The sequence below is a fragment of the Oncorhynchus masou genome, chromosome 28 (genome assembly GCF_036934945.1).
Source record: "Oncorhynchus masou masou isolate Uvic2021 chromosome 28, UVic_Omas_1.1, whole genome shotgun sequence".
Taxonomy (NCBI): domain Eukaryota; kingdom Metazoa; phylum Chordata; class Actinopteri; order Salmoniformes; family Salmonidae; genus Oncorhynchus; species Oncorhynchus masou.
In genome coordinates, this window is record NC_088239.1 from 58,792,138 (window position 1) to 58,803,987 (window position 11,850).

Genomic DNA, 11,850 nt, shown 5'->3' on the forward strand with positions numbered 1-11,850 from the left:
CTACCTTCAATATGCCCTACAAATTAGACATGTTATTTTGAATGTGCAATTCTTGATTTTTTTTCCCACAAAATAAGACAAGCAGACCATATTGGTACACTGACTTTTAATGTGTTGACGAAACGCAGCCTGTTGGACAGACTCATGCCACCCACAGCAGTAAGATAAGATACAGGACAACGTTGTCACAGCGGGATAGAATACACACATTCACCCTGCCCAGTCTGCACTCTCATTTCCTCTCCCCAGACAGACCGAGAAACAAGGGACAAATTATTCTCCTCTACATGCTACTCATCAAACAACCTTCCGATACTCAACACATCCATCAACAGGGATATCATAACTTTCACTTATCAAGTTTGTTTTTAGTTTGTTTCATTGTACACATACTCAGTCACTTATTCATACTAATTTAATATTCAGTATTCATACATTGTCAACTAACCTGTAGACAAGTGGAAGCACAATTTCCAGAAGATGCACCACACAATATACACACATGTCCTATTTACTCAATAATAATGAAACTATTTGTTATGTATTCGCTTCTGCTAAGATTCCAGGGTGTTGTGGAGGGGAGGGTTTGTATGAACTGAGTACAATATAGATACAATAATGGGTTTGTGGGTATGCTAATGAGTGTAGTTTTTACCGTTGTCATGCCCAACATGTAGTTTTATCACCAACAGGGTCATAATACAACAAACCAGAGTCCACTCACATCTCTCACACAGCAATGGGAACGCATGAGTAACATGAGAGGTGCACTGTACAGGCGTGTGTTTGTTTAGGGTCCTATGCATAGACCATCACTGATTGGGTTGTTAGTGGTTTAAACCTGATGTCCTCACTCACCCCCGTGACCACTGAGAAAGGAAAGAAAGAAAAAAGCTGATAAATCATGCCACAATTGAAAGTGCCACCCCCATCCCAGCTCATTACACAGTTCCAATGATATTCAACATATATCTCAGGTTCTCCTGCCAGTGGTCTTGGAAATGCTTTGAGTCAAACCTAATCCTGGGCAGGGTCAACACTTTAATATATCATTCTTGAACACAACTTACATTTTTCCACTTTCCTTCTGAGGAAAGGAGAAATGATGCAATTCAACAGTATTGAGACGCACCCTTTGGGCCTTGTCTGTCTCCTCGCCTCCTCTCAGGCTGAGAATCTACTCTTGAGTCTGGTGTGATTGGTGGAAAGCTCTCATTAAGCTGTCCAATAAGAACATATTGCACTTTCAATTTAGATCCCGCCTCGATATGGTACTGATTTTCACTAGTGGGGAAGTGGTTAATTGACAAGTGGGAGAGGAGGAGAGAGACAGACGACTCTAGCTCAATGTTGGGCCACAGTTTTTAGCGGGAGACCTTTGAGTTACCCAGCACCCGTGGCATCGGTACAGAGGTTGAAGCACAGAAAGCAGCATGTGCCTCGGGGAGCTGGTTGTGGATGAGTTTACACCGATATACACCAGATCACAGTCTGAGCACCTGAACGTGTGTCATTGCATGCAGATACAGTAATACAATACATCATCATGGTTAGCACAACACATAAGAGTGGGCCTTCACAGTGACACAAGGCCTAGTGGTCACAGAAGGGCGTAGCACATAAACACAGGGAAATAGAGGGGTTGGCGATTTCTTCTTCTCTCTCTTTCTCTCACTCCCCATCTCCTGCTTAGAGGGAGGCTGTTTTGGAGAGTTGCTGAGGTTTCTGATTCGTGTGTTTGTGTGCAGGACAGTGGGGATTCACCCTCCACCGTGTAGGGGCTGAGTGGTGGGGTGGGGGGGGGGGGGGTGTCAGGGGCAAAAAGGGGGGACTTCTAGTTGTCAGAAGGAGGCAGGGGGCCGGCTGTTCATTGAAAAGAGGCGGAAGAAAATAGAAAAAGAGGACATGATGAAGCCAGATTAAGCAAAGGATGAACAAGTGAATGAAACCTAATGAGAGAACATTTCCCCAAACTCAGAGGCTAGGAGTCACTGTTGTGATATTAGATATAAAAGGTCACATTAATCAATGTATCATAATAAATAGAATACACAATCTAAGTGCAGTGAGATTGATACCACATTACACTCATGACACATTACAGTCAGTATTGGTAATGAAATTTTCTCTAGGTGTTTTTCCTACTTTCCCATCGATGTCAGGTGTGTCCTAGCCTGTGACGTTAGGGACCAATATGGATCATGACGATCATAGCAGAAGACAAGAAAAATAACTCTGTTGTTCAGATGCAGTTATCCCTTCTGATCCGCTCCCCCTTGCTAGATAGATGGATAATGCATCTACTCCCGAGAGAGAATCAACACATAGAATAAAGAATCAACACAGCACAAAAATATCATTATCAAATCCAATATGATCAGAGAAAAGATCATTCAGATATGAGAGGAAGAGAAATACCCATATGAAGGGGAGGGTGAGAAATGACAAATGTTTCAGCACAGCATTCTTAACTATCTCATCCATATTTGCTGCATATCCCTGCCCATTTATGTGTGTGACTACTTACAGGTGTAAATGTATTGTAATGCTAATCAACAATTGACCTTTATATGCAGTGGAGGGTGAATGCCTTTCTGTGTATTGGGGGTATACAGTGTGTTTGTGTGTGTATGGTGTGGGTTTATATGTGTGTGTGTGTGACGTGACCGTGTCATTTAGTAGAGAAGGAAGAAGGGTCTAGGTCAGGTCTAGGTAGGTAGGTTGCTCTGCAGTCCTTGGTTTCTCTGCCATGGGGTAGGCGGTGGGTTGGAGGGGAGTGGGGCTTCAGTAGTTTAGTGGGTTGGTGAGGGAGGGGGTCTTCGGCTGCCAAGAGGACCATGGGTACACACAGATGAACAGACACACAGACACAATCACAGACAAAACACAGAGACAGGCATATAAAAGAAGACATTGATAAGTTAGGACTTTCATTCTGGCTGGGTATCACTCCCCTCACAGGCGTGATACCCAACGTCACTGTACACCATACAGTCAAGTATACTTACTCATTCAGCTCCCCTATTGAACATGACATTCTATGCAGTCTCTCTCTCTCTCTCTGAGGCACACACTGGTCCGGTAACACACGCATGCATACACACACATTCAGCTGCATGGGACAATGTGGGAGACGACAGCCAGACAAAACAGCTAACACGCTAACATACAAATCTTTCCTGCAGATTTGATTCCCTTCATGAATGATTGCCTGGGAATATATATACAGGATAACATTTCCATTTGTGACAAGCAGTTGTTTTGTGGCCCAGAAGAGGGCAGTGTAGCTCCACTAAATTATCACCCATAAATTCTCCTCTTTCAACCCAATCTACATGAAAAACATGTGAGAGATGTGTCATTATAATCGCTACAAAGGATATATGACATTTTATCATCTCCATAGTCGTTCTGCTATGATCATCAAGGCTATGCTATCTTTACTTCACTATCAAAGGAGGGGCTAGTTAGCATAAATGCTAAAAAGCAGACTACAACTGTAGGAGACAGAGTGGCAGCATAACATAGATAATGACTGTCAGAATAGCTAGTTGGATAGACATTACATACCCTTTTCAATCCATTATTACCACCCACAGTATAGCCTTTTTGACCGCTTCCCTAGCCTCTATTGAATCCTATGTTGACATCTATACAGGACAAACACAACCAAACGACAAGGCTGGAGATGGGTGAGATGTCAAAAGGCAACACACAACACTGATACAAACCCATCACCTTTGACTTCTGACCCCTAACGGGTAGCTCTGGTCAGGTGTGTGCGTGAGCGTTTGTGTATGCCTGTGTATGTGTGTTTGCGTATCTATTGGAGTCATCAGACTTTTTTTCAACACAAACCTAACTGAAACATACACCTCAAACTAGGACAAAAACATTTTCAAGGATTTCAGTGGACAATAAGAAAACCAGCATAGCTCACACAGTGACACTAACACACTGTGAGCTGTGTGTGCTCATGTGTGTTTGTCTGTGCAGTGCTCAAACGAGGCATTAGGGAGTGCACTGAAAAAAATGAAAGAGAAGGAGAGAGGGATTGGGGCATGCAGTGAGGTGATGGTATCTAAGAGACAGCAGCATGAGGAAGAGGATGATGACGATGGTGAGTAGTACCAAACGTACCAGAAGCGTTAGTCCTCATTGGTCACTGATAGTGATTCTGAAAGAGGAACCATAATCAACGGTGGGATAGAGGTGTGGTGAAGGAGAAAGGATGAGGAGGACAGAAAGAGGAGTGCAAACAAACTCATACAGGTTACAGTGCAGGAGAGACCCATGTCACATGACAAGGCTCTGCTCTCACCCTGGACCAATCAGATTTGGACCATTATTTAGTGGTAGAATTCGAGTTATTGGTTCCAACATGGCTTAAAGTCATTCTGTAAACGTTATTTGGAAGTTTGAGGGTATGTTTGAACGAGAGCAGTGTCGGGCAACGCGTGTGTCTCCCTCCGTAAGGCAAGCTGCTGCCCTGACCGTGAGTTCACATCAGACCAGTACAGTGTCCATGAGCTTACAACCACAGGCAAACACAAGGCAAACGTTAGCAGTGCGGACGCAATTAAACAGAGAACTTAAGAAAAATAAACTCCCCTCACCTCTCGCTCGCATTCTCTGTCTCTCTCTCTATCCCCCCACTCTCCCCTTTCTCTTTCTCTGTTTATTGCCACATGGAGAGATAGAGTAGACAATAGACACAATTCCTAAACTAGAAAGACTAAGAGAGTGGCATATAGGATAGGTGTCCACTACAAAATAATATATTCTAGCAAAGACCACTGTCATCATTCTCATAGTATCACTTACAAAACCTTACTGGCTTGTGTCTGTCTCCCTGTAGGACCTATTGTAGTGTTATACATGGATAGACTTGGTTACTTTTGCGTTGAGACGTAACTTTTGGTTTGATTCCACTCACCTGGGCACACCAGGGGGTGCACGGTTAGGCCTGGAGGGGACTGATGGTGGTGGCCCACCAAAAGGATCCGGGGAGGCCCCCGGGCGAGAGGGGACAGGGGGACCAGGAGGGAGGCCAGGGGCTGAGCCACGGGAGACAGGGCGACCAGGAGGACCTGGGGGAGCCCTTCTGTTTGGAGTGGGACTGGCAGCTGGAGACCTGACAGGGGGGAGGGGAGAGAGTGCATTGGCAGTCAGTTCTCTTACACACCAGCAGGGGAGGCCACAACAACAGTGTAACGAAACATTCAGGAGTGTCATGGTCATGGTAAGAAAAAACATTACTGATCATCCAGTCCTCCTCCCTTATTCCTCTCCCCTCCATCCCCTTATTCCTCCCGGGACCATCCATATGTAAAATGTCTGCACGCATGACTAAGTCGCTTTGGATAAAAGCATCTGCTAAATGGCATATATTATTATTATTCCATTTCCCCACCCTCCCGCTCTCCCTTCATTCGTACAGTACCTGCCCCCAGAGCAATTTACCTCCTTCCATCCCTATCCCCCATTTCCCACCCTCCCGCTCTCCCTTCATTCGTACAGTACCTGCCCCCAGAGCAATTTACCTCCTTCCATCCCTCTCCCCCATTTCCCCACCCTCCCGCTCTCCCTTCATTCGTACAGTACCTGCCCCCAGAGCAATTTACCTCCTTCCATCCCTCTCCCCCATTTCCCCACCCTCCCGCTCTCCCTTCATTCGTACAGTACCTGCCCCCAGAGCAATTTACCTCCTTCCACCTCCTTCCATCCCTCTCCCCCATTTCCCCCCCACCCTCCCGCTCTCCCTTCATTCGTACAGTACCTGCCCCCAGAGCAATTTACCTCCTTCCATCCCTCTCCCCCATTTCCCCACCCTCCTGCTCTCCCTTCATTCGTACAGTACCTGCCCCCAGAGCAATTTACCTCCTTCCATCCCTCTCCCCCATTTCCCACCCTCCTGCTCTCCCTTCATTCGTACAGTACCTGCCCCCAGAGCAATTTACCTCCTTCCATCCCTCTCCCCCATTTCCCCACCCTCCATCGCTCTCTCCCTTCATTCGTACAGTACCTGCCCCCAGAGCAATTTACCTCCTTCCATCCCTCTCCCCCATTTCCCCACCCTCCCGCTCTCCCTTCATTCATACAGTACCTGCCCCCAGAGCAATTTACCTCCTTCCATCCCTCTCCCCCATTTCCCCACCCTCCCGCTCTCCCTTCATTCGTACAGTACCTGCCCCCAGAGCAATTTACCTCCTTCCAACCCTCTCCCCATTTCCCACCCTCCTGCTCTCCCTTCATTCGTACAGTACCTGCCCCCAGAGCAATTTACCTCCTTCCATCCCTCTCCCCCATTTCCCCACCCTCCTGCTCTCCCTTCATTCGTACAGTACCTGCCCCCAGAGCAATTTACCTCCTTCCATCCCTCTCCCCCATTTCCCACCCTCCTGCTCTCCCTTCATTCGTACAGTACCTGCCCCCAGAGCAATTTACCTCCTTCCATCCCTCTCCCCCATTTCCCACCCTCCCGCTCTCCCTTCATTCGTACCTGCCCCCGGAGTTGTTTCCACCCGGCCTCAGCCAGGAGTCATCTACGGGTGGCGGCATGGCGGTAGTGATGGTGGTGGTGCTGATGTCTCCGATGATGTTCAGGGCCTCTTTCAGGGCATGGTACATGCGGAGCATCTCATCGCGGTGATGGGCCTGCTCCTGGGACTCCTCCATCAGGCTGTTCTGGTCCCCAGAGTGGTACAGGTTGGCCAGCAGCTCCGCGTTGATGAACTCCTTGGTCTGTGTGAAAGAGTGGGGAAGAGTTGCAGTGGTACTGAGAGGTTTTTATTTATTTTTTGCACTTATTCAATCAGATCAAGTGTTAACTGGCAATAACAGACACCCGCATAGTGATGTTTTGGCGATGTCGGAGGTGGTACTGCGTTGGAGCAACACTTGTCCCACTCGCGTTCGAAGTTCAGAAGGAGAAAGTGTAGGCTTTATAGAAATAATGATGCTCAAATTGAAAGATAGAAACCCTCATTATTTACTTACACTATCATCATAATGGAGCTATAGATTCCGTCTCACATTCCACTGTTCAAACTTGTAAACAAGGCTGCTTGGGATTTCTGTTAATGAGACTCCGTGCAGCCAATGGCAATGTCTACTTTCGGTGTAATGCCGGGAACTACTTGAGGATTTGACTGCTCTAATGCAGTTCCACCTCCGACACCATCAAAACAACCGCAATGCGGGTGTTGGCTAAAGCGGATCTGATTGAATCAAGCCCTTATTTGATCCATTATTAATGCTGATTGGCTAGAGATTCCACAGGACTGCTGCTTTCTGAAGTCTAAACCAATCAGACACAGATTAAAAGACGATGTTGAAAATCAGATGGCCCTCCAGAAGATTACTTTGACACCACTAGCCTGAAGTGTCCAATGGGGAGTGGGACTCACATTGTTGATCATGAGGTACATGATGGTCTTGGGCATGAGGTCCCTGATGGTCTTGTTGACGATGGCCATGTAGGAGTCCACCAGGTTGCGGATGGTCTCCACCTGCCTCTCCAGCTGGGGGTCCATGGAGTGCATGAAGTTATCTGAGCCATTCTCTCCGTCTCCACTGTCACTCTGCTGGGGGACAACACCAGGGAGGAGGGGGTTAGAGGACAGGGAAGAGAGGTGGACAGGGAGAGGAAGAGGGAAAGAGGGGGAGAGACAGGGAGAAGGGGGGAGGGAGAGGGAGATGCAAAAGGAGAGGGAGAAAGAGAAATAGAAAGAGAAAAAGATGGTGAGAGAAAGATGGAGCCCTCTCAGGGCTCATGTACCCCAAACAATCTGAGGAAGCACAAAGTATGTGAAGATGGCTAGAGGAGGGGTTCCTGACAGGGGTTAGGTCCTTAAGCTGGAGAATTTAGCTTTTTTCAAATACCTAAAACGGCTTCTTCCTTCAATCTAGAAGCACAATCATTATGCTTAATTCTATGTAAAAAAAAATATGTATATCCAAGCCTTCCTTTTGAGCTGTCTGGTTGCTCCTGCTGGTGACACTGTAATTTATTTAGAATTCAAGGCACACTTAACCAGCATGGCTACAACAGCATTCTGCAGTGATACGCCATCTCATCTGGTTTGCACTTAGTGGGACTATCATTTTCTTTTCAACAGGACAATGTCCCAACACGCCTCCAGGCTGTGTGAGGGCTATTTGACCAAGAAGGAGAGCGATTGTGTGCTGCATCAGATGACCTAGCCTCCACAGTCACCCGACCTCAACCCGGTCAACCTTGGACCGCAGAGTGAAGGAAAATCAGCCAACAAGTGCTCAGCATATGTGGGAACTGCTTCAAGACTGTTTGAAAAGCATTCCAGGTGAAGCTGGTTGAGAAAATGGCAAGTGTTTAAAGCTGTCATCAAGGCAAAGGGTGGCTACTTTGAAGAATCTCAAGTATAAAATATATTTTGATTTATTCTAACATTTATTAACAGTTATTTCTAGAAAATAGTAAAAATAAATAAAGAAAAACCCTTGAATGTGTAGGTTTGTCCAAAATTTTGACTGGTACTGTATGTAATATATATACAGTATAGGTACTTTTTTTTACAGGAAAAATCTGAGGAGGCACATGCCCCTGTGCCCCCTTTGGGCATGACACCTCTGAGCTCTGTAATCACAACAACTAGTGAAACAATCCTCAATATCACAAATCATTAATAACATCCACTATATAGCACTCTTAAACTGTCAGTATAAATAAATAACTTCCCACTGAGCCAGGGCTCCACACAGTCGACGCAACGGATCCCTAACAGATCTGACGGAGCTTAATTTGTGTCGCTCTCTACGTAGTTCAATGTACTTTTGTGTGGCTGAATTTTTGGAATGCAAACGGAGCTCTGTTTGTGTAGACTGTGAAATCACTGTGGGGAGCCATTGAAGACAGCATGTCTCTTTCTCTACCACTTTCTCCTGGCTCATGTCCCAATGCTAATTACTTTATTTGCTTAGCCAATTCCAATCAGATGGTTGCACTATACAGCTATGGCAGAACCCTGATGAGAGTGACATTTGAACTTCCTGGCCTGGTTCGAATGATGAACGACTGGGCTGCTGATTAGAAACAGCCAATGAGGCGAGACGAGAGAGGAGGCGCAGCGCTGTATAAATCATTAGAGCCAATCAGAGTTCAGTATCAAATTAAATTGCCTACACTACAGATGTAGGATCTTAATTTGAGCCAGTTTGCTACAGCAGGAAAATAATCCTGCAGCAACAGGAAATATGAATTATTACGTGGATTATAATTCATGGACAACTTTTGTAGGGGTTGATGCATTTTTCGTTATGGCAAATACACTACAAGTTTGAATTTCCTGCAGTGCAAGAGAATTCTCAGCAACAAATTAAGATCCTACATCTGTAGCTTGAGCAACGCTCTAGAAAATTGTGTAAAAGGGGTGAAGAGTTGGAATGGACATCATGACACAAAGCACATACCTTGCCCTCCTTCTCCTATTGGGTCCAACAGCCACAAAGGACATACAGAGAAAAAGAATGACAGAGGGAGAGAGAGAGGGACAGGAAGAGAGAGATGGTGTTAAACATGAAATGACAGACTCTACTAGCGCTGTGAGAGAAAACCATCATCACAATCAACAACATATTTTGGATTGGTGGAGTTACTGACTAAATGTGTGTGTGTGCGTCGTACCGTGACCCGTTCAGGATACACTCCAGCTCTAAGGAAGGAGGCCTTCCACCCATCTATCTCCTCCTGACTCTCGCAGGCCAACTCCAGCTGACGGTAGTCCTTATATACATTTCTGTGGATGCACAGCGGCAACTCTGAGTGTGTGTGTGCAGAGGCATCGGAATAAAATAATACAAATAATAAAAAGAAAATGTTTTTTTCTTCTCTGTAATAATACTAGCCACTTAGCAATTTCATAAAGTTGTCTTTAGCATAATGATTATGGCTCTAGATTGCAGGAAAGAGCAGCTTCAGGTGTTTGAGAAATGTACAATTATCCAATTTATGAAATTCCTACTTATGGAACCCCCCCTCCTCACACACTTTGTGGCCCTTCAGATTGTAGGGTAGCATGGTGTGTGTGCGTGTGCGTGTGTGTGTGTGTGTGTGTGTGTGTGTGTGTGTGTGTGTGTGTGTGTGTGTGTGTGTGTGTGTGTGTGTGTGTGTGTGTGTGATAGTGAGTAGTATTACATACATTCTTGTGGAAGCGAGTAGGATTAAGAGGGGATTGTGTGGGTGCTTGCCTTGAATGACTGAGAATGTGTGTGGTCAGTCTGTGGAGAGCTGCTACATTGTGTACATTGAAGCTACGTCGGTTGTGTAGATCGAGCTTAATTACTCTACTTTTGAGGTCTTAGAACATCTGAGATGAAAATATGAAATGTCCACTTAAGAACGTACCTTTGCTCTGTGTTGAACAGGGCAAAGATCTGCTTGCTGGACATGAAGCTCTTCTCCACATCCCTCAGCCTCAGGTTGTCCACCTGGAGCATGTACTTCTTCTCTTTCTCCTGCAGGAGGCAGAATAAACGATACACAGGTTAGAGACAGTAGCCTACATATGAACCCACACACACTCACAGAGAGCGAGGAAGCGCAGATTATTACAGCAACTGTGAGGATCTCCATAGACCTGCGATGACCTATGCATGCGATCTTGAACATGCACGCTTTACATGATTACATAAGAAAACATTTATAGTTACTAACCTCAAAATGTAGCCATGGATGTTAATCATTTTAAGTTTTAATGAATTAGTTTGGCAGATAGCCTTAACTTTAGGCTATTTACTGTATTACAAAAGTAATATTGAATTGTGTTTAGTTGACAATGAAACCAAATATCAACATTAAAAGGAAATGTAGGCCTAACTCCTGCTTCGATATTTCATCTGAGCCACTGGCTTCGTCCGGCTTTAATTCCACTTTGTCTAAAAATGAACGATTGATATGTTGGATTCATGTCTCCATCTCAACCAAAAATCAAAGGTAATCAAATCTAACTTTAAATGCACTTTAAGTACAGTTTTTTTTTTAAGTCTTTAACTTAGATTTTTTTGGTTGAGATGGAGACGTCCAACATGTAAATGATTCATTTGTAGATAAACCAGAATTAAAGTCAGACAGTGTCACAGATGGAACCATCAGAGCAGAAAATACATCTCTTTCAAATGGTGCTATTTGGTTGCCTTGACAACCAAACACAATTTAACATGTCTAAATATCATTACATTGGAAATCTACCAGAGCTTGAATCCCTGGGTCTATGTGTTGTCTATTCTTAGTTGAATCCTGGGCTGAATTCAAACAATAGCTGTTGATGCCTTTGCAAATGCTATAGAGGCCTAAACAGCATCAGTGATGATATGAGTGAGAAAGTAATGCATGGTCACATTTAATTTGCTCTGTTAACCCTTTGGAATGACTTCAGTAGCATCAGTGAATCTATTTAGTTGTTAAGTGGAGATCTCTCAACAATCATTCTCATGATAGCACATTGGTAATTGTCAGTGACAAATGTCATAGCTAAGTAGGGCTTGGTTAAAATCCTGGATGGGAGACCAAAAGTAGCTGTAGATAGGAGGTGCTGCCCAGTCTATTGGTTTTATTTCTTCTTTTGATAGCGTAAATAATGTTGAAGGTCTGACATTGTTTTCAAGATACATATTCAACATATTTTTATACAAGTTTGATGAGATAATCCTGTGGTTGAAATTTCACCCACAAAACAACAGTTTATGTTGACAATATTTTCAAATCCAATGTTTTGGATGGACTAATTAAGTTGAAACAATGTTGATTCAACCAGTTTGTGCCAGTGTGGAGGGATACATATACAGAGAGAAAGAGAGAGGGGGGATACAGAG

General features: G+C 44.8%; 1 protein-coding gene across 18 annotated transcripts in view; it reads right to left on the minus strand.

Annotated features, from left to right (window-relative positions):
* Positions 1-91: 91 nt before the first annotated feature.
* The window catches only part of LOC135517973 (dynamin-1), a 110,439-nt gene continuing 98,680 nt past the window's right edge, over positions 92-11,850 (minus strand). For 6 of the 18 annotated variants that reach the window (XM_064942739.1, XM_064942736.1, XM_064942738.1 and 3 more), the window contains 8 exons: positions 10,385-10,494; positions 9,665-9,776; positions 9,451-9,465; positions 7,410-7,583; positions 6,503-6,744; positions 4,937-5,134; positions 4,617-4,674; positions 92-2,823 (listed from right to left, as the gene is read on the minus strand). In XM_064942739.1, the coding sequence (XP_064798811.1) occupies positions 2,785-2,823; positions 4,617-4,674; positions 4,937-5,134; positions 6,503-6,744; positions 7,410-7,583; positions 9,451-9,465; positions 9,665-9,776; positions 10,385-10,494 (948 nt within the window). In that variant the 3' untranslated portion in view covers positions 92-2,784. Of the gene's footprint in view, positions 2,824-4,140; positions 4,178-4,616; positions 4,675-4,936; positions 5,135-6,502; positions 6,745-7,409; positions 7,584-9,450; positions 9,466-9,664; positions 9,777-10,384; positions 10,495-11,850 lie in introns of all 18 variants that reach the window. The other 12 variants (XM_064942750.1, XM_064942749.1, XM_064942745.1 and 9 more) reach the window with 7 other exon arrangements.